Source organism: Lactuca sativa, chromosome 3, assembly GCF_002870075.4.
Source record: "Lactuca sativa cultivar Salinas chromosome 3, Lsat_Salinas_v11, whole genome shotgun sequence".
Taxonomy (NCBI): domain Eukaryota; kingdom Viridiplantae; phylum Streptophyta; class Magnoliopsida; order Asterales; family Asteraceae; genus Lactuca; species Lactuca sativa.
The window spans coordinates 110,383,498-110,404,711 of NC_056625.2; the positions used below are offsets into that span (position 1 = coordinate 110,383,498).

The window sequence follows — 21,214 nt, forward strand, 5'->3', positions numbered from 1 at the left end:
AATTTTTTTTCCACATGTGATTTTATTATTTTTTTTGTTTTATTAAACTTTATATAATATTTTAATGTAATAATTACAATAATATAGTAATAAATGGATATTAATTTTATTAAAAAACTTACTTTTTAATTCCAAAATTCCCAAAATTAAAGCATATTAGTTTCTTTTCTTTATTTAAATTTAAAAGATAAAAACATTTCCACTATAATAATTCATTATTTTTTTTAATTTTTTATAAATTTAAAGTTTTCAAATATTTTGACTTTAATATTTATTTTTTTTTTTTAAATTAACCCATATAATAAATGAGTTTTACAACTAGTATGAAATTTAATAAAATAGGAAAATTTATATAATGACATTTGGAAAAAAAATTAATTCAAAATTATCACAAATTGATATTTGTCAAATTAAAGGAGAACTATTGTGAATGATTTATTAAGGAGGATATCTAAAATTAATAATAAATATGCCATTATTTTAGGAATCAGTCCTTTAATTCCTTTATAAAATCCTATCTACAATATCATTCATCAAATATATGAACGTATCATTATCTATGGGCCACTCTTTCATCAAAATATCATTTGCTCATCACCATAGACGATCACCACACCGTCTTCCTCATGGGAGCAATGTTAACCATTCACCACACCCGAGCAATCCTCCTGTATTATCTATGTACCCTCACTGCCACCCCCATCTTTCGATTTTTTTAGAGGCTACGTATAAAAGGTGAAGAATGATAAATTAATTCATGTTGATTGATTAGATAAGTAAAAGAGAAAAAACACTTTCCTTATCTTCTGCAACTAAAGAACTTGCATCACCGGTGCCTCCTCCATTGGGGAATAAAGTGCCTCCTCCATTAAGGTAGGTTCTATTACTTTCGTGAATTAATTTTTCTTTTTTCTAGTTATCGTTTCATACAAATTACATTACTATTAACTGTTTTATTAAAATTTTCAAATCTACCATAATAAATGAAAATGACTTTGTCATATGTCCTTCTCTCATTCAATTTGCCACATGTCATTTTGTCATAATTTAGAGATATATTTATTTTCCACTTGTCATTTATTTCATTTTCCATTTCTAATATATTATTAATTAGTTTCCATAAATTAAACCTACCATAATGATATCAGTTTCAAATTTTAAATTTTAAATTTCAATTTCAATTTCAAATAAATTTACAGTTTAAACCTTTGTGTTTAACATTTTGTTATAATTAACCTGTTTAGTACACGGGTCTGATAACTAAACAATAATTTTAATTTATTTATTTTTTGCATGTTTTTTTTCTCATAATTTTTATTTATTTCAAATTTCGAATTCAAATAAACTTCTCATTTAATCTTTTCTATTTAACATTTTGTTTTAATCAACCGGTATAATATACGGGTTTCACAACTAGTCGTTCATATATAATTTACACTTCGTAGATCATATTCCTTTAAGCATTTAATATAAATCATATATGTGGCATGAATTCCAAAAAAACCATGACACCACAAAGTCACATTTTCGTATATGTGTTTCAAAGAGATACAACAGGATAAATATCAGGAGATTTATACATCTATTTGGTTTGGTGTTTGTGTTTTGTTAGTTTTTTATTTTTTATTTAATCAATATTATCGCGTTCTTTTATTAATATTTTAGAGGTTCGTGTAATAATTTTGTGTTTTTTTGTACCTTCTTGTTTTTACAGTGAAGAGAAGCTAAGAGCTAATGGCTTGAAGAAGGATTAAAATACAAGAACACTTACGGATAAAGAATGTTGTTATTCTTTAAAAATTGCATTTTTTATTTTTTCTTAATGTTGTAATTCTTTGAGAATGTTTATTATTTAAGAATATTTTTCTTGTATCACATTCCTTTCATATAATCATTTGATATATTATTAGTTCAAGAACAGAATTTGTGTATTAAATTCTTACATTAATTGTTTTCTTAGAAAAATAAAGTTTGATTAGAATGTCATTCTCATAGAATTTTTTTTCATACAAATTGTTATTTTTGATTATATATGATGTAATACTCTTTAAGAATGTTAGTTCTTAAAAAATATATATAATCAATGAAACCATATTCTCTAAGAATAAATCCAAACTAAAAAAAAAATTATGTGACTTAATTTTAAAAATTAGATTTTTTTAAAATTGGAGAATTAATTGTCTCTTAAAATTCGGATTTTTACTTTTTAAATTCATTTTATTGGACTAAAATACCCTTTAATAAAATTTATATAATTATATAGTACATGTTATTCCATTTTAATAGTATGGACCCTAAGATTATAACTATTCATTATTTTCATCCATTGGTCCGGAATTGTTCCTACGACAATACAATACATGTCATCTATATTATAACCTAACAATATATATATATATATATATATATATATATATATATATATATATATATATATATATATATATATATATATATATATATATATAAAATAACCGTTTACCCGCCCCAAGCGACGGGTGTGACAATGGTGGTTGAATGCTGAAAGATGAATTAAACCCTAGAATGGAAACGTCAGCGATATATATCCAAGATTTGTGAACAGAAATTGCAAGATTAGGGGAAATACGGAGATAAGGAATGAACCGGGTCAAAATAGCCTAAGAATAGGGGATTAGAGATTTGACCTTTTCAACTGTTGACCATATGTACTCTACTCTTTTTGTAATGCATAAATTGATTGTACAAATGCATTGTATGTTTCTACGACTTAAAATTTAGCATTTGACGAAAAATGCTTTATAAGGTAATTAAGATATATATATATATATATATATATATATATATATATATATATATATATATATATATATATTACGCGGTGTGGTTTGAAGTGCGGTTTTATGATTGGAAACCGTAAACCATATCAGATTAGTTCTAAACCGTCTTATCTGATACAGGTTGTTTATGCGGTTTTATGCACACCCCTAATATATATTTATATATATTCAACAAAACAGACACACTTTCAAACAATATGAATAATTTTGTGGGTTCAATTTCTTCTTCTTCAATTGATGATGATAAGTTGGTTTTGCACATGTTGTCCACGACATGCGACATGGTGCATCAAAGAGGCGAAAGTTCAAATGTCGAGAAGAAGCGTAGAATTTCGATCAACCGAAATTGTATCATGACACACGAAATTTTTGTATGTGATTACTTTGTCCATGATAGTTTATATGACCTATCGAAAATTGAAAATAGTTTTCGTTTTAGTAGAAATTTAATTATACGTATAGCTAGAGATTTGGCAAAAAAAATATGATTTTTTTCAATGAAGATGGGATGCTAGAGATAAATGTGGTTTTAATACAATACAAAAATACACAACTCCTCTTAGACAATTGGCATACGGTATAGTCAAAGACGCATCAAATGAGTATTTGAAAATGTCTGAGAGGATGGGTCGAGAATGTACCTATCTTTTTTGTGAGTATCTTATAGAGTTTTATGGTGACATATGCTTGCGACATCCGACTAAGAGTGATGTCGAACAGTTGTATTTTGCACATGAAGTTAAACATGGCTTTCCAGGAATGCTTGATAGCTTTGACTGTACACATTAGGAGTGAGAAAAATTATCCTGATGCATGGCGAGCTCAATTCACGCGGGATGATCATGGCGTGCCGACTATTATACTAGAGGTAGTTGTTTTACTGAACCTATGGTTTTGGCATCCATCCTTTGGTATGATTGGGTCAAACAATGACCTGAATGTTCTTAGAGTGTCTCCGCTATTTAATAAAATTTTGTTGGGTAAAGAACCAAACATACCATACCTTGTGAATGGGCGTCAATATAATTATGGGTATTACCTTAGTGATGAGATATATCCAGAGTATGCTACGTTTGTCAAATCATACTCATATCCGGCCGATGAAAAAAAATAGTTCAAGTTAGCACAAGTATCGACAAGGAAGGATGTGGAGCGGGCGTTTGTGGGTCCTTAAACAAAAGTGGCACATAATCAAACAATTGGCCCGAGCATGGAATAGGGAAAAGTTAACTAAGGTGTTGATAGCTTGTGTTATTTTATATAACATGGAAATAGAAGAAGATGTCAGAGCAATTTGTATGTATATTCCGGACTACATACTTAATCCACCTACAGTAATACAAATCGGCAACCCGACATACTTCACAAGACTACTGGAAATACAAAGCAGTGAAACACATCACAATCTACGCCATGATTTGATTTAGCACATATGGAAAAGATAATTCTAAAAAGATAATATCGACGAGGAGGATAATGAGGAATCTAATGATTAAAACAAGGTCTACGATGACGAGGACGACAACGACGACGAGTAATATTCTATTTTTTAATGTTTTTTTTTTTTCAGTAATTTAGGTTTTAGTTTTATATGTTTTTAAGTAAGCTAGGATTTAAATTTATGTGTTTTTAGTTAATGTAATGTGTCTTTAATTAACATTTTTGTTTAATAATTTTTTTAATTTATTCAAATGTTAAAAAAAAGATAAATACAAAGGAGTGGTAACCATTTCCAATGGGTAGTGATTTAGTGGTAGAAATGTAGTGTAGCTGACGTGGCCTATAGGTGGCAACACTTCTCTAGTGGGTTGGTGGTGACCATACCTCTTAGCCTTATGCTTAAGTATAATTAAATAGAATATATGATTCTACTCACATAACCAGGACAATACAAAGGTATAATTACATGCGTACAAGATCATAACCCAATGCTATACTACAAACGTGGGCTATCAATATGGGCTACAACATATACAAATACAACTATACTAACATCCCCTTGCAATTTGATCGAGAGGTGAATGAAGAACATTCAAACTGGAACGAAAGTCTAAAAACAAGCTGGTGGGCAGCCCTTTGGTGAAGATATCAACATACTGAGCAGTATATGGAACATGAAGAACTCGAATATCGCCAAGAGCTACTTTGTCACGAACTAAGTGAATATCAATTTCTTTGTGCATTTTCGGTTAATATTGAACCATATTAGTTGACATGTAAACCACGTTGACGTTGTCACAATAAACGATGGTCGCCTTAATGGTAGGGAAACATAGCTTTAATAAAAGGTTTTGGATCCATGAAGTCTCTACGACAACGTTGACAACGCCGCGGTATTCAACCTCGACACTTGATCTGGAAATTATGCCCTGTCTTTTGGAGGACCAGGAGATGAGGTTGTCCCCTAAAAAGACGTAGTAGCAGGATGTAAAGTGATGTGTAGCTGGACACCCCCCAATCTGCATCAGAGTAAGCAAATAAGGACTCAGTGGGGGAGACATGCATTTAAAGACCATGGTCAAGTGTGCCACGTATGTATCGTAGGATCCGTTTGAGAGCGTGAAGATGTGGCTTTCTGGGGTTATGTATATAGAGACAAATTTGTTGAAATGCGAAGGAGATGTCGAGTCTCGTGAAAGTTAGGTACTGGAGAGCTCCTTCAAGACTACGGAGGAGAGTAGGATTAGCGACCGGGGGACCCGTGTCCAGTTTATGGACTGGTTTAGCAAGAGTGCGACTAGGATTGTAATTCAACATGTTGGCACGTTCTAGGATCTATTTGGCATACTTTTGTTGTGATAAAAACAAGCCTGTAGAAGAGCGAATGGCAGAAGTACCTAAAAAAATAGTTAAGAGGTCCAAGATCTGTCATTGAAAACTCGTGGCCGAGTTTCGTTATAATATACTGGAGAAGAATTGTAGAAGATGTTGTGAGTATGATATTGTCAACATATAATAATTGGTAAGCGATTGCGTCAGCGGTATGCATTATAAACAATGATGGATCTATGTGACTATGTTGAAAAGCAATCTTGAAAGCATGTTGTGCAAAGCGGTGATACCAGACCCTAGGGGCTTGTTTCAGGCCATAAAGAGATCATTGAAGGTGGCACACGTGGTTCGGGTGTTGAGAGTCCTGAAATCCTGGAGGCTGATGCGTGTAAAAATTTTCCTACAAGTGACCGTAAGCAAAGCATTCTTCACAACAAGCTGCTGAATGGGCAAATGTCTCGAAATTACAATGCTAAGAATAGTACGGATGGTAGCCGGTTTGACAACCAGACTGAAGGTCTCGTCATAGTCTATGCTCTTCTGTTGACTACACATGTTTGCTACAAGTCTAGCTTTATAGTGAGATAAAGTGCCATCGACATTATACTTGTCACAAAACAGCCACATGGATCTGACAATGTTGATCCCTAGGGGTCGCACGAAAATGTTCCAAGTCCCGTTTGAGATAAGAGCATTGTACTCATCGTGCATGACCTAGTGCCAGTTGGGGTCTTCAATATCATGTATATGAGACTGGGGAATAGAGGAGAGAGGGGATACATGTAATTTGTGTCTTTTAATGGGCTCTACGATCCTACTTTTGAGATGAGTAGTCATAGGATGGCCAGGAGGAGGTGAAGGAGTAAGTGAGTCTGAAGAGGAGGTAGATGTACCCTCAGATTGAATTTGGTGAATTTGGCTCAGGCGAATTCATACTTTTTGTGGTGGTGGAATTAGAGTTATGTGGTGTAGGTGGTGGTGGAGAGTTTGAGGAGAAATGGAAGTGTGAAAGAGTATCAAGGATGTCATCAAGAAAATCATAAAATGGAGGAGCGTTGGGGGTTACGGATTGGAAAGGGAAGGTGTTTTCGTCAAACATGACATGATGAGGCAATATAATTTTATGGGTGGCAAGGTCAAGACATCGGTACCCTCGATGGTGTGTTGGGTACCCAGTAAAGACACATGGATATGACCGAGGTTCAAGTTTATGGGAGGTGGTGATGTAAGGGAAACAAAGACAACCAAAAATATGTAGGTGTGAGTAAGTAAGGGTGAGAGTAAAAGAGTCGGAAATGGGGAGTGTCATTTTTTATGGATGTGGAGGGTAATATGTTTAGGAGATGTGTGGCCATATGTAAAGCTTCCACCCAATAGGTAGGTCGAATGTGAGCATGGAAGAGGAGAGTACAAATTATGTTATTGATTATGCATAACATGTGTTCAAATTTCCCATTTTGTTGGGAGGTATGAGGACAAGAGAAACGAAATTGTATGCCATGAGAAGAAATGTGGTCATGGAATTGTTTGTTGTTGTACTTACCACTGTTTTCGCATTGAAGAGATCTAATAGTTTTGTTGAATTGGGTTTTAATGTAGTTTGAAAATTCAACAAATTTGGAGAAAACGTCAGATTTGTGTTTTAAAGGATTTACCCATAAGTAGTGACAGAAGTGATCAAGAAAAATAACATAATATTTTAAACCACTAGTACTAGTAATGGGTGATGTCCAAACATCAAAATGTATAATGTCAAACGCATGAGAAACAACAGAATCAAAAACATCAAATGGAAGTCTAACATGTTTTCCAAGTTCACAAGCTTGACACAAAGAAATTGGATATGGTTTTATTACATGGAAGCAAATTATTGGAAATTAAAAACTGAAAAACATGTTTCCGGGGATGTCCGAGATGTTGGTGCCAAACGGTGGAACTTGTGGAAAGAAGGACTTGAGGTGGTTGAGGAAGAACCGGGTAGTGTGGACCGTCACTGTCACATTGGATTAGGGGTTGGTGCGTCCTAATATCCTTGACAAAAAAACCAAATTCGTCAAATTCAATAGAACATTTATTATGACGAGTAAATTTACGAAGGGAAATAAGATTTCGAATAATAAAGGGAGTGATTAAAACATTGTTGAGATAAAGTGGGTGATGTGGGTTTTTAAGTGAAAAAGAAGTATTTTCGGTTGCAACTACAACTATTTTAGAACCATCCTCGACTAGGACATGACGAGGTACACTATTGTCAAGGCAAGAATAGAGTATACCTTGGTTATTATGAACGTGATCTGTAGCACCAGTATCCATCACCCATTCACCCGATTGTTGTAGAGATATCGAAGAAAAAAGTTATCGAAATACGGTTAGTTGTTGCTCATTCACAAACCAAGTCCAAGGGGATGTTACTGAAGAGGGTTGCGATTGGTGTGGACCTGCAACTGTGAGATGGGCTTGTGGTGTAGCAATTGGGCCGGTAGCAGGAGGACCAATAAGTCAATCAACTTTAGGAGGCTGTTGACGTGAGTTCTATGGGCCGACCCACTGATTTGTATAGGCAGGGCGATAATTCCAGGAGGTCCGAGTCAGTGGAGGAATAAACACCCACCCCTATTATGGTGGTGGGTGATTTATGTTGTTGTTGCTGATGTTGTTTACAGAAAGTTTGTGGCGGTCTAACTGTAACGCCCATGTTTCTGGGCTTGCCATTTTTAGCAATTTAATAGTCTAGGTTAACATTTGTAACCCAATTTGAAATAATAAGAATGTATTATTTGTGAATTATGTGTTTTATACTTATCCGTTTAATTATGTGGTTTGATTTAATCAAGAATAAAAAGAAGTGTAAAAATGAAATGTTATATAAACCCGATATTGATGCACGAAGATGTAGTGGTTGAGACAAGGTTTCCGAAAATATAAAGAATGCTGAAATCCGAGTTATAACGAAGAAGTTATGACCTGTCGAAGTTTCGCGACAAAACCGGTGTGACACAGCGTGATGTAAATAGTGAATTTATGAAGGAGTGATATTTAGCCTTAGTAATCAACACGAAAGACGTAGATAATGTTGAACCGAGAGTGTGCATAAAAAGAACGCCTAAATCTGACTTCGTATGAGGAAGTTATGATTTTTCGAAGTTTCAGCTTAGCAGTAGACAGCCCAAAAGTTCGAATTGAGATCGAGCGAGTTTTAGCCGAAATTTTCTAAACAAGAATCGAAGATCTCGTCGATGGTAGTGCAACGACAGCAATAGGGAGAAAAACGGACGTCAGACGAAGAAGTTATGAATTTCTAATGAAGTTTTTCTGTCCCGGCCTACTAAAAGTTAATAATAAAAATAAAATCAAAATTAGCCACTGGAGTCTAAATGAAAGTTTTAGAGTATGGTCTGACCTACATGTGGATATAAAGAACGTCGAAAACGGAGCTCGTATGCGAAAGTTACGCAATTTAGAAGTTTGACGAGTCAAATTACGCCGAGCGTAATTTGAGTGCGCCCAACGTACTCAGAGGTGTGCAAGTTGCCTGACCAATACTCGAGTGCCACCAAGTGATGCATGCAGTGACGTTTTATACACCTAGCATAAGGCCTGGTATGCCCAGCGTATTGAGTACGCCCAACGTACTTGAGGTTACGCCCAGCGTAATCCCAAACCCAACAACCTATAAATAGAACCCGAGATCAGCCATTTTCCTTGCTATTTTTCTTCCTTTCTCTCTAATTTGCATCGTTTTGCGTGCCAATTATATCCCGAAGCCCTGGTATCATTCCCGAGCCCCGAAGTAAGTTCCGAAGTCCCGAGGATCCCGAGGAGCGTTATTCCCGAGCCGAAGCCCTGCCCGCGAGGAGCCCGGTTTTTGTGAAGATCTTCCAGATCTACCAAAGAATACTACTTCTACAAGTCGTAGTGCTGTCCGATCATCTTCTGATCAAGTGAGTGTATAGTCCTTTTCAATACACGATATTATACAAGTAATCGTTGAATGTATTTAAGAATACGGGTTGTGTGAGGGTATTATTATTACCTTCTAACATATAGACTTATATGACTCTCCTTGAAATTTCTTGTTATGTGTTTACGTATTACTTGCTATTTGGATGGAATATTGAAAGAGCATGCTATACAGTTTTTTTTTTTTTTTTTTTTTTTTTTTTTTTTTTTTTTTTAAATTATGTATAAAACATGTATATTTTTATCTACTAATATGTTGGGTAGAGAATGGGTAGACAGTTGGTGTGCAATGAAATAAATTGATGAAAGGCCTCGTTGTTAGTGTTATTCTAGTCATTCAGCAGAATATGGATGACGACCACGGACTATTCTAGACAGTCATGTGGAACGCTAGCAGACTCATAACCTGTAGGTGTTGTGAACGATGTGTTCACCGGTGTACTCTATCCCCCACATTGTTGCCTTTAGGAAACTTATTGTTGAGGAAGCCCCTCTGCAATAATGTCCGTCCCGATGAAAATTCTAGATTAGATCCCTTGAGATAGATGTTATTTTAGGGACGTAAAGTGAGGATAACGGGAATGGGTAATTGGGTTATTGTTGATTGTTGAATTAAATATAATTATTTATTGTGGGTTGAAAACCCTATATGCTCACCAGGCCCCCAAGCCTGACCCACTCAGTTTATTTGTATTACAAGAAGTGGCGCAAGGGCATAAGATGGATGAATCATCAAGTTGTTTTGTTTACAAGTCTGTATATGTACATATTTGTTGAATGAATTGTAATGTTATCGTTTATGCTTTATGGTCTGTATCGGAACATGACATCCCGATTTTTGATTATGAAATGAAATTATATTTCTTTATGAAATGTTTTGATAAAAATCTATTTTATCATGTTTTGTTTTTGGGAACAAATTCCGCATCTCTTTTAAAATCAAAAGGATTTACTTTGAAAATGTTTAAAAATCATAAATGAAACCGGTCTTTTCTGGCCGAGATTTTGGGGATGTCACACTAACTACTATCGGTGGTTGTACTGTTGTCGGCGATCTGGACAACGGTGGCTGTGGCGGTTATCATTCACACCAGTCCTAGCAGTTTGAAGCGAAGTTGGAGAGAAGGGATGATATTGGTAAGCCGATAGAGAAGAGCACCGAGAAATAGAGAGTCGTTGTTCTTATGATGTGAGGATTGAATGAGTTTCATCAAATGTAGGAAAAGGTTGGCGGTGGCGAATCATGAGGCCGACACTGTTAAAACGTGATGCAAGGCCATTGATTGTGTATATAACGAGATTTTTTTGGTAATTTATTTTCGGGTTGAGGTTATTCAACTTATCAACTGTTGTTTTGATCTTGTTACAATATGTAATCACGCTCATGTCTCCCATGTTGATGCTTCGAATCTCGGAGTCCAACTGGATTGCACGAGTGTCCTTATTAGCACGAAAGAGTCGATCTAACATAAGCCATAATTTCCTAGCATTCGTCTGATTCTTAAGCACAATGTTTAGAAGGTTCTGAGATAACGTAGAGTATACACATCCCTTCACAATAATAGCACCTACTTTCTTCCAGATGGGTTCGGTTGGTGGGTGGTTTGGCTCATCATAGGTTTCTTCGATGTGTTCAATAGCATTGTAAGCTTCACAGTGGTTCATGAACAGTTGCCTCAAATCATCATAATTGGCTCTTTCAAGATCTAGGATAAGTGGGACTAGAGATTTGATATTGGATATGCCGAAAACTTTGTGAGATGTAGTGTTTGGTGTGGAGCCGTCACCTGTCATGGTGATTTGATCAAGAAATAGGGTTTACAGGAGGAAGAAGAAGGCATATGGAGGGAAAGAGGGGGAAGGTTAGAGAGATTTTAGGAGATTGGCTCTTACCATTTAATTGAATAGAATATATGATTCGACTTCCATAACAAGAACAATATAAAGGTATAAATACATGCATACAAGGCCATGGGCCAATGCTACACTACACATGTAGGCTATCAATATGGGCTACAACATATAAAAATACAAGTATACTAACATTAAGATGATCTAGAACTTTGAGTGAAATGTAATAGCATGAATTTTGGTTCTTACACCTACCATTGCTTTCTTTTATGCCCTCTCCTTAAACATATCCCCTTTTACAACTAACAAAGTTTATACATCATTTCACTAGCTTTTCATTATCCTATAGTTATCACCCAATCACTTTAATCACTGTACATGTAAAACGATCCTCTTTATTAACTCTAAAGTGTTGCACTTGGGAAAAAATATCGACTCAAAAAATAGAGATACTTTTAAATAATTTACAATGGAAGGAAATATAAATGGAATTTTGTTTATGTCTTCATTAAATTCCACCTTCGAACATGGTCGAACTTACTTCATGTGAAATTAAGCAAGTGCTTAGGGCCCTATGTAACCCAAATCTCGATTAGTGATTCTCCAAATTGCACACGCCACGAATTACAGAAATCAATAAAACCAAGCGACTGTTCTTCCAATCTTCCTTCTCGGCTTCCCGTTATCTGATTCTCCAGTCTTAGCAGAAACAAGCAAGAACCGTTACCAATCTACAATATCGATTGAATATTGATCGATTCTTGAATCTTGATTAGTTGATTCTCGATTCTTCTCCTTCCTCTGAAACAGTGAAACATTATGTTAAGTTTGATATGTTCTTCTTCATCCTCTGATAATATGATAATATGATTAGTTGATTCCCGATTCTTTTTATGTTTGATAATTGATATGTTTTTTTCTTCCTCTAATAACCAAGCGATTGTTCTTCTTCTTCATATGATAATCTGTCAATATGATTATCTATTACTCTATTAGGCTTATGTTTGATATGTTATATGTATAAGTTTTTGGACCTTCCATTATCTGAATATCCGAATTTGGTTATCAAATTATCTATTAGGGTTAATGTTTGATATGTTATATGTATAACAACTTTTGGACCAAAAAAATTGAGCATAGACCGTGGTGGATTATTTTTCTAAGGGTTTTTTTTTTTTCATTTATGAATTATGATGTGGCTCTAGTAGTCTAGTTTGAATTTTAAATGTGTAGTACATTACCATTGAATCAGGTTTGGAACGGTTTTTGTTGAAAGTTAAAAGGAATTTGAGTTTTCTCAAAGTTAATCAAGAACTCACTTTTTAAGGTTGTTAAGAACTCATTGTGACAACTGACAAGCATGTAAAATAGGTATTTCCATTATTTTATAAAAGATAATTCATTAGTTTCATTTTATTATTTGTTTATTTGTAGTTGTCTTGATGATAGTTATTATTATTCAAACAATTAATAATCATGTCTAAGAGAAAATACGAATCATGGTCTTTAAAAAGGAAAAGAAAAATGCAACAAAAAGCTTTTATAGTATCACGGGAAGGGTCACTTTTTTATTTTTTAACTACAAACAAAAATGTTGATAATGAACAAGAACAAAGTAATCTTGATATTCTTGATAATAATAATAATCATGAACAAACTAATATTGAAATTGATAATGATCAAATATATTCGCAAAAAAAACATATACATATAAAAAAGGCTAGAAAATTAAATTATGAAATTTTTATTAAATACATTCTAGAAAAATTAACTTAATGTTCTAAATATATTCACCAAAAGCATATATATAATAATAATAATTAACTCCATCATTTATAAACTTTTTAGTTTATTATAGTCGGTCTCATATCCAAATAAAAGAAGATGGTTTATAACATTAAATATAGTAAATGTCAAAAGATTATATATTTTTAGTTCGTTTAGAACCGTCAAACTAGTTAAACCACCCATTCAGTCAACAACACTTTAGGGATTGGAATTGAACGAATAAAATGGAACTAAACATAACTTTTAGGAGGTAACATGTAAAAGGTTATTGGGCCTAAAAGTTGTAGACAATTTCAACAAATCCTTTAAATTGTTAAAATAAGTAAAAATATATATATAAATAAATAAATAAATAAAAGTTAAATTAAATTAGATTAAATACTTAAAAATAATAATTAATATAGAGATTAGACATTCTATTAGATGGTTGCTAATACGAATTAATTGGATATTTTGATAATCTCTCCGGAAGGCAATAAAGTCACTTAACATCTCCGGTGAAACGGATATAAACTGTATATTATTTTTAGTTATATGAAAATGATATAATATCATTTAAGTTAATGCTAAATATCTCCATGAGGTATACCTACATGTTTTGGAGGGCATTTTCGGAATTTATGATTTTAGATAACAGAATGGTTCATAACGTAGCCAGTAAGAATCTTTTACCCTTTAGTACGTGCACCACAAGACTTTAGTAACCACAAGGATGAGCTATAAGATTCAGCTTCTAGCTTGAACTACAATTAGATGGTGGTTGTTTATGAAATTCCCGATGACTGTTTCCATTTCATTTTGATCAACCACTAGAATGAGTTAATCCAAATAGATTGTGTAAATGTATTGGAAGATTAAACCAAGGTCCCGAAATCATAATGGAAGCTTCTGTGGTGTTTTCATTTGACATATCTGAAAGCATAACAGAGCAATGAATAGGATATAAACCGGGATTCATTGTAATGAGAATTATAGAGATTAAAGGGTATTACAGATCACCCGCACTGGAAGTGAGCAACCTTGATCGGAAAAGAGGCAACCACCGTTGATGCTCAGGCTCGACCCTGAGAGGGTTTGGCTCTGCACCCAGGGCCCAAGTGAGCTAGCCCAAACTTGTTAAAAGTAGCTTCCTTCTCTTTGTATTTTAATTATCCTTTTTTTATTTAGATCCTGTTGGTTTTCTTTTTTTTAAAAGTAGCTTTCTTTTTTTTGAACGATAAATAATTATATATCTCATCTGTCTGCGATTGAACCCTGAACCTTCTATTTAGTAGTTAGATTAGAACTTCCATGTTAGCTAAGTGAAGTGGCACCAATTTATTAAAAGTAGCTTCGTTCTCTTTGTATTTTATTTACCTTTTGTTAAGTAGCTTTTTTTTTTTTTTTTTTCTCTTTTCTTGGCTATTACAAATTTAATCCATTAAGCAATTGTTAATGGAGACCATTTGATTAAATCTATATTTTTGGTCTGATAATTTCATATAACTACATAAAATTATATATTGTATTATCTTTTTTTAGTTATATTATAATAATGCCGGCGATGCATCACCAGTGAGATGCTAGGTAGTATGGATATCATTGGGCCTTTAGCTTCATGAACTCATTGTGTCGGGGGTTATTCTGACGAGACTATTGGAATTAACAAGAGTTGAGTGTGGGCTATATTGGATAAATAAAGTTACTGGGTTTATATAAATACCGAATTAACACTATTTATTCTATATCATATTATAAAAGGATATGATAAAAAAAATGAGTTAAATGGATATTAAATTATGTAATCTAAAATTTGGAATTTTATAAATGCTTTAAATTAAGAATTTTATAAACGTTGAAATGGACTAAAATCAGTATTTTAATTTAGTTTAGCATCCCCTGAATACGTGCCTTTGGGACATTATTACAAGTATCTCAAAAGATTTAAAGGCAAAAAATAGATACTATTTAGACTAACTTTTCTTTTTTGTTATACATTTGATATCTTAGGATGTTTTGGTAAACAAGAAGACGATGTCTAGGATTTCAGTATTTCAGACTTGGATATACACGAGGATAAAGCGTTGATTTTTAAGGCGTGTACATTTATCTTGGAACATTTTCTCACAATATAATTATCTTACTTGTGTTTTCCCTTTTTACGTTATATTATAAATATACATGTTCTTGGATATTGGATACGATCTGTACAATATATGTTCCTTGCTTAATATTATGGTTTATTATTTGAGGACGACCTTTTTTATGTAAGGACATGATTTTGAAAAATGGATTTTTAATGTAGGAAGGTTAAACGTGTTTTTAGTAATATGGGTATACTTACCTTTTTGCTTTTCACTGTGAGTTACCGAAAGAAGACATCCCTTATTATTGGTTTTGCGTTTCAAATTGAAACTATCTAATATATCTTTGATTGCTACTTGTCCCTGTGTGGATTATTTGTGCATTTATGAAATTATATTTTCAGAAATGCTTTTGGTCGATATAAAGCTAAAATTTTTTAATTTGAAAAAAGAGGTTTTGGCATCCTACTTGTTGCATGCATGCATACTAGGATGAGAGACTTGTGTGGTTATGTCCCGACATTCATTGTGTTGTGAGTTATTATGTGTAGATTTCTAGATAATCTTCACATGCACATATAGGCTCGCTATCCCTTGTGTGGTGCTAGGGATCATGGCTACTTAGTTTTTAGATCGATGGTGGGAGACCTACCTAATTGGACAAAGATAAGGAGAGTGCCCTTTTCCTACAGAACATAAAGATGGGAGACCCATCTTCTCTAGAAACATGAGGAGAGTGCCCTCAAACATCCATAAAGTCTTCGTTTCAACTCTATTTTCGGCATTCTTTATATGTACGAAAAATGGTGGTGAACACTTGAGGGCACTCTCTTCAAGGTTCTAGAGGCTATACTACTGTAAGCTTATTGTTCTAGTGGTTAGAGGGTGTCACGATGTATCGTGAACCAGTAATTGTATAATTCACAAGGGTGAGAACCGATAGTCATTTGATTGAGACTCTTAGGCCTCGGATCATTGTCTTATTGACAAGTTTAGGTGTTGGTGCATTGTTGGGAGTTGGGAGACTTTGTAACCAGCCGATTTTGATCATGTGGACAGTAAAAGTTTGTTGGAAGTATTAACTGTGAATTAGAAGTCTCTTGTTGAATATTTACATTATGAACCCATTTTGCTTGCAAACTGTTTATTAGGAGTTTGGTTAACAATGTAGGGTACCGGTTCTGAAATCTCGAGTCATGGAATCCGTTGTAAATGTCTCGAGTGATTTGTCAGGTGGATGTAAACATGAGATGACGAGGGATTTGGATGCAACATGAGGTTTTCTGGACTGACCATCATTATGCTCGTAGGAGCAGCGGGTTGGTGATGAATTATCCGTAAATCAAGTGTGTATTTAAGGTTTTTGGGCACAATTTATGGATTTGGGATTAGGTGAAATTCATAATTAGGAGGTTTGAGTATTCTTTATGCATGGTTTGGTGGTGTTCTTAGTCGGGGAACTAGGGATTGGTACAACGATTCATTGATCATCGGTCCTAGGGTATAGTTATGAAGTTTACACTGATGGGTTCCCGGTTTCAAGGAATATATTAATGAAGTTAGTGTGTGGTTCTAATTGTAAGAGTTCCCGGTTAGAGTGGTTTTCTCTAGAAGTTGGTTCATATAGTCAGGGAGAGAAGGAAAGTTGTTGCAGTTGAATATTTTCAAGTTATTGTGTTGTTTGTTGGTTGTTGTAGGTTTGTGAGTGGTCACTTTAGTTACCTTGATCTCAAAAGGGTTAGAGGGATCTTATGGAATATGTTAGCATTGTTTCTAATATCCTAACCAAAACAGATTTTGAGGACGAAATCCAGTTTAAGTGCGGGAGAGTTATAACATCTTGTTTTAAGAAGTTTCTTATTTTGGGATTGTAGACAATAAATGGATCAAGTAAAGGAATTGGGCTTCAGGTGAATAGGGTTTAGAACCTATTGTATGTTGATAATATTGTTTATGAGATATAAGCCCTTGGTTTGTGTTTTGGAGTCAAAGGGTAAAATAGGAAAAGTGATGTTTCAGACATCTTTCACGAATTAAGGATTTTAGTTCAGTATATTTTAATTCAATAGTAATTAGATAGAATTGTAGGACCTTGCATAAAAATAATGCCAAAAACGGAGTTGAAACGAAGAATTTATGGTTGTTTGAAGTTGAAGTGGAAATTTGGGGTTTTATCCTACGAAGAGTGTAGGAAAGTTACGCAGGGGGTAGCTGCTATGCAGGGCGTAAATGCTAAAATACTAGATGCGGGTTTAATAACTTATGCATGGTGTAGGTTATGCTATGCAGGTCATAATTGCGGCCGATCAAAACCCTAATTATTTGGTTTTGAGCCTTATTTAATGGCTCTAACTTATAGGAAACCCTCTCATGACAAGCCTCCATCACCTAAAATCATCCTTTGAGAAACCCTAGCATTTTTGTTACTTGTTTTTGATTCCTGACATTATTTATGAGCTTATTTCTCCATTGGATGGTTGAATCTTGAAGAGCAAGGTGGTGCCAAAGTGTATAGAAGAGGGTTCTAACTTGCTAATTGGTTTCATAGATATATTTATTGTTCATATTTTCCACTTTTTGGTCCCTTGAGCTTGTGTTTTGGAAGTTGTAATAACTCCAACACCTTTTGAGCTATATGGAACACTCTTGGGACTTATTGGACTTAGAAAGTTGGCTTTGGTGCTTGTTCATTAAGCCACGCAAGTTGTGGTAGCATTTTTGGTCATTTTAGTGCGTAAAGTCTAGATCTTGAAAGTTTGTGACCTTGTCATGGATAAAGTTGAAAACTTTATCCATCTAAACATCACATTGATTCAGATCTGAAGGTTGGAGACTTGTTATAGTGGTGTTGATTATGATGGCATGTGCGGAATTAGAAAGATCTAGTGATTCATCATTCAAATTCAAGAACACAAGGAGTAAATAAATCTTTGTAAGCTCTTATTAGATCTAGAAAGATTATACAAATGGGTTTGTACAAGTTTCTCTCTCTAGTCTAACACTCCAAATGGTTCCTTTTCATAATGGGAGTCACTCACTTCCTATTTCTATGAAAGACTCAAACCATTTACACATACAAAGAGGAAAGCCTAAAACATTACATCCAAGAGTGACTTTGCACCCTAACATTCTCCCCCTCAAAGTTAGGATTGGATGTCCGGCTTTAATCTCCAACGAGCTAGCACGATCAAGACCAAACTCCCTCTCAAAGTAACACCGGTCTTCAAATCCACAAATGAATATTCGACAAACCCGAGAAGCATCGAATACCCATCATTCTCCCCCTTTTGATAATAAAAAAAATGATTATAAAACCCACTAAGGATGAGAAGCGTCCGAGGAATAATCTTTACAATACTCCCCCTTGATGTGTACCAAAAATGAATCACCAAAAATCTTGCACGGAAAAACAATCACGAAAAAGCCACAAAAAAATTTTCATTTTATGAAAAATTTTGACTTTTTGGGTGAAAGTTGCAAGATTTTTCAAAATCCGGGTAGAAATTGTCACTTTCTGAAACTTGCAGGGACCCGTTGCGTCCAAAACAGCCAAATATGCAAAACTCTCCCCCTTTTTCAAATCTGGGTAGAAAGCGTCAATTTGCACAAACTGCAGGGACCAGAAATGAACATTCTTCAATTTTCAACAAAATATAGTCCTTTTTCGAATTTGGGTAAAAACTGCCAAAAATTCGAAGTTTCAGGGACCATCTTCTAAATTCTGCTCTTTGTTCACAATTCATACGAAGCATGCCCACAAAATTCGAAGCTTCCAAAAAATTTCAAATGTGGACGAAAAGTGTCAAACATTCGAAACTTGCTTTAATTTGCAAAGTGACAAAAATTCGAAAGTTCAGGGGCCATTTTCGAAACTTTGTCATTTGCACATTTCTTTCGAAGCATGAAGATTCGAAGCACGAAGATTCAAAACATACGAAGAGTTTTTTTTTTTTTTTTTTTTTTTTTTTTTTTTTTTTTAAAACAATGCAACCCTAACACCCCTTCGTACAAAACTTTTCACTCCCCTTCGTATTAAACCATTATAAACATCCCTTCGAAAATTCATCACAAACACCCTTCGTTCCAAAACAATAACTCCTGAAATTTTGTACCCCTTCGTTCAAACTCAAAAACAGTCTTCGAATCTAAATCCAAAACAAACACAACAATCCTTCGTTTATTCAACCCTTCGACTATATCAATCATTCCAATACAATCATCCTTCGTTCAAATTCTCATCATCAAAATTTTCTCTCTCCCCTTCCTTAGATTCAAACAAAGGCACACGAAGCCTTGAATCTAGTCTGAATCACACAACAACCATTGAATCAAGATTTTCGTTAATACAGCCTTCACTCTTCGTTAGCAAGCTTTTAATCAGTCGTTCCCAAAAATTAGTTATTATACTGTTGGTTCCCAAATCATCGACCTTAAACCCTTCGTAAATCAATGATTTCTTCCCAAAATCACTTTCAATTTCAATTTCGTGCCTATTAACATCATTGCTTCATTTACCCATCGACTCATAACAACACCCAATTCGTGTTCAAAATCCATTGCTTCACACCATACAGTAACCCTTCGTACATCAATCGATCAAAATCATCTTCCCAAAAGACTTCATCGTCAACAAGCGAAATCAAACTCCTTCACAATAACGAATTCATCCTCCAAAATCTTCGTTAGTAGAGTTCTTTTGCAAACATCGACAATCCAAAGACTTCGATCGAACAAATTCCAAAATTGAAATCGCAACACCAAAATCAAAAACGAAATCAAAACAATCAACTGATAGTCTTCAAACACACGAAACTCAACACCAATTCTCAAATTTAAATCAAATCAATCAAACTTCGTGATTAATTCCGAGTCGATTCCAACTTACGGTTTTCATAACCTAAGTCTTCCCAATCGACAATCAATTTTAATTCCAAGTATAGATTCCAAATGATACAAGATATCTGATGAAATCTACTCTGATCATCAATTTTGAGTTTCGATTTACTCATTTTGATGTTCAGATGAAGAATCGATGAAGACTGTATGCAAAGGTACGATCAATTTTGACTTTAAGAACAAATGGACCCCAAATCGAGTTTTGAACTCCAATCAATAGTATTAGGACTCGATTTTTGAACAACTCTAACGAAGATATGACATAGATGAAATCGACACCAATTATAGACCAAATCGAAAACTAATTTGATTTAAGCCATCGGAAGCCACAATTTCCGATCCAATCGGTGTATAAAAACAATCAGATATATTCTTGGGCTCAAAATGATTGCACGTGAACAGTACTCGAAATTTGATTTTGGGCTTAAATGATGAACAGTATCAAGATTTAAGTTTGGGCTTAATCAAGATTTATTGATTTTGAGGAATTTTGATCTAAACAAAAATAATTGGATCAATCAATGGGGTTGAAACGGATTTGATCCAATGAGGCAAATCGATCAAAAATGAAAAACGTAAAATACGAATCAAAATTATGGACGTTTTGGAATCCATTTGAGAATTTGTGATACCTTTTTGACGAATCGAGTTCCATTTTCAACGAACGAATCAAATTTGGAAGATCTTGGTTCTTTTGTCGGAATGAGAAAATCTCCAAACCGAACATTGTACCACCCACCATGCGAGATGTACAACTCGTTCTTCATGTTCTTCGTGTTCTTCATTGATCCAAGAACATCTTCAAAAGAACCACCAACACTTTTGGGTTTTGACTTCAAATTCAATGCAACCTTTGGAGATTGTTGCTTTGGAACCCAAATTTGCTTCACAGATTTTGGCTTCACAACATATGACGATTTTTGTGAGTAAACCCGCTTGTTCTTTCGATTAATCTTCTTCTTCTTTTTCTTTCTCATCTTTTTGCATCTTGAAGACTTAACTTCATGAACAAACCCACTTTCAACAACATGAACATTTTGAGTTTGAATCAAATCTTTTGGAGTT

General features: G+C 34.2%; 1 protein-coding gene across 1 annotated transcript; it reads right to left on the reverse strand.

Annotated features, from left to right (window-relative positions):
* Positions 1-10,733: 10,733 nt before the first annotated feature.
* LOC111889177 (uncharacterized) lies at positions 10,734-11,345 on the reverse strand. Its single transcript, XM_023885318.1, has one exon. It carries the CDS (start codon positions 11,343-11,345, stop codon positions 10,734-10,736), a length of 612 nt encoding a protein of 203 aa, XP_023741086.1.
* Between the last annotated feature and the right edge of the window lie 9,869 nt (positions 11,346-21,214).

What these genes read in the sequence shown, in the direction of transcription:
- LOC111889177 (XM_023885318.1), bottom strand. Translation starts at nt 11,345, where the DNA reads ATGACAGGTGACGGCTCCACACCAAACACTACATCTCACAAAGTTTTC.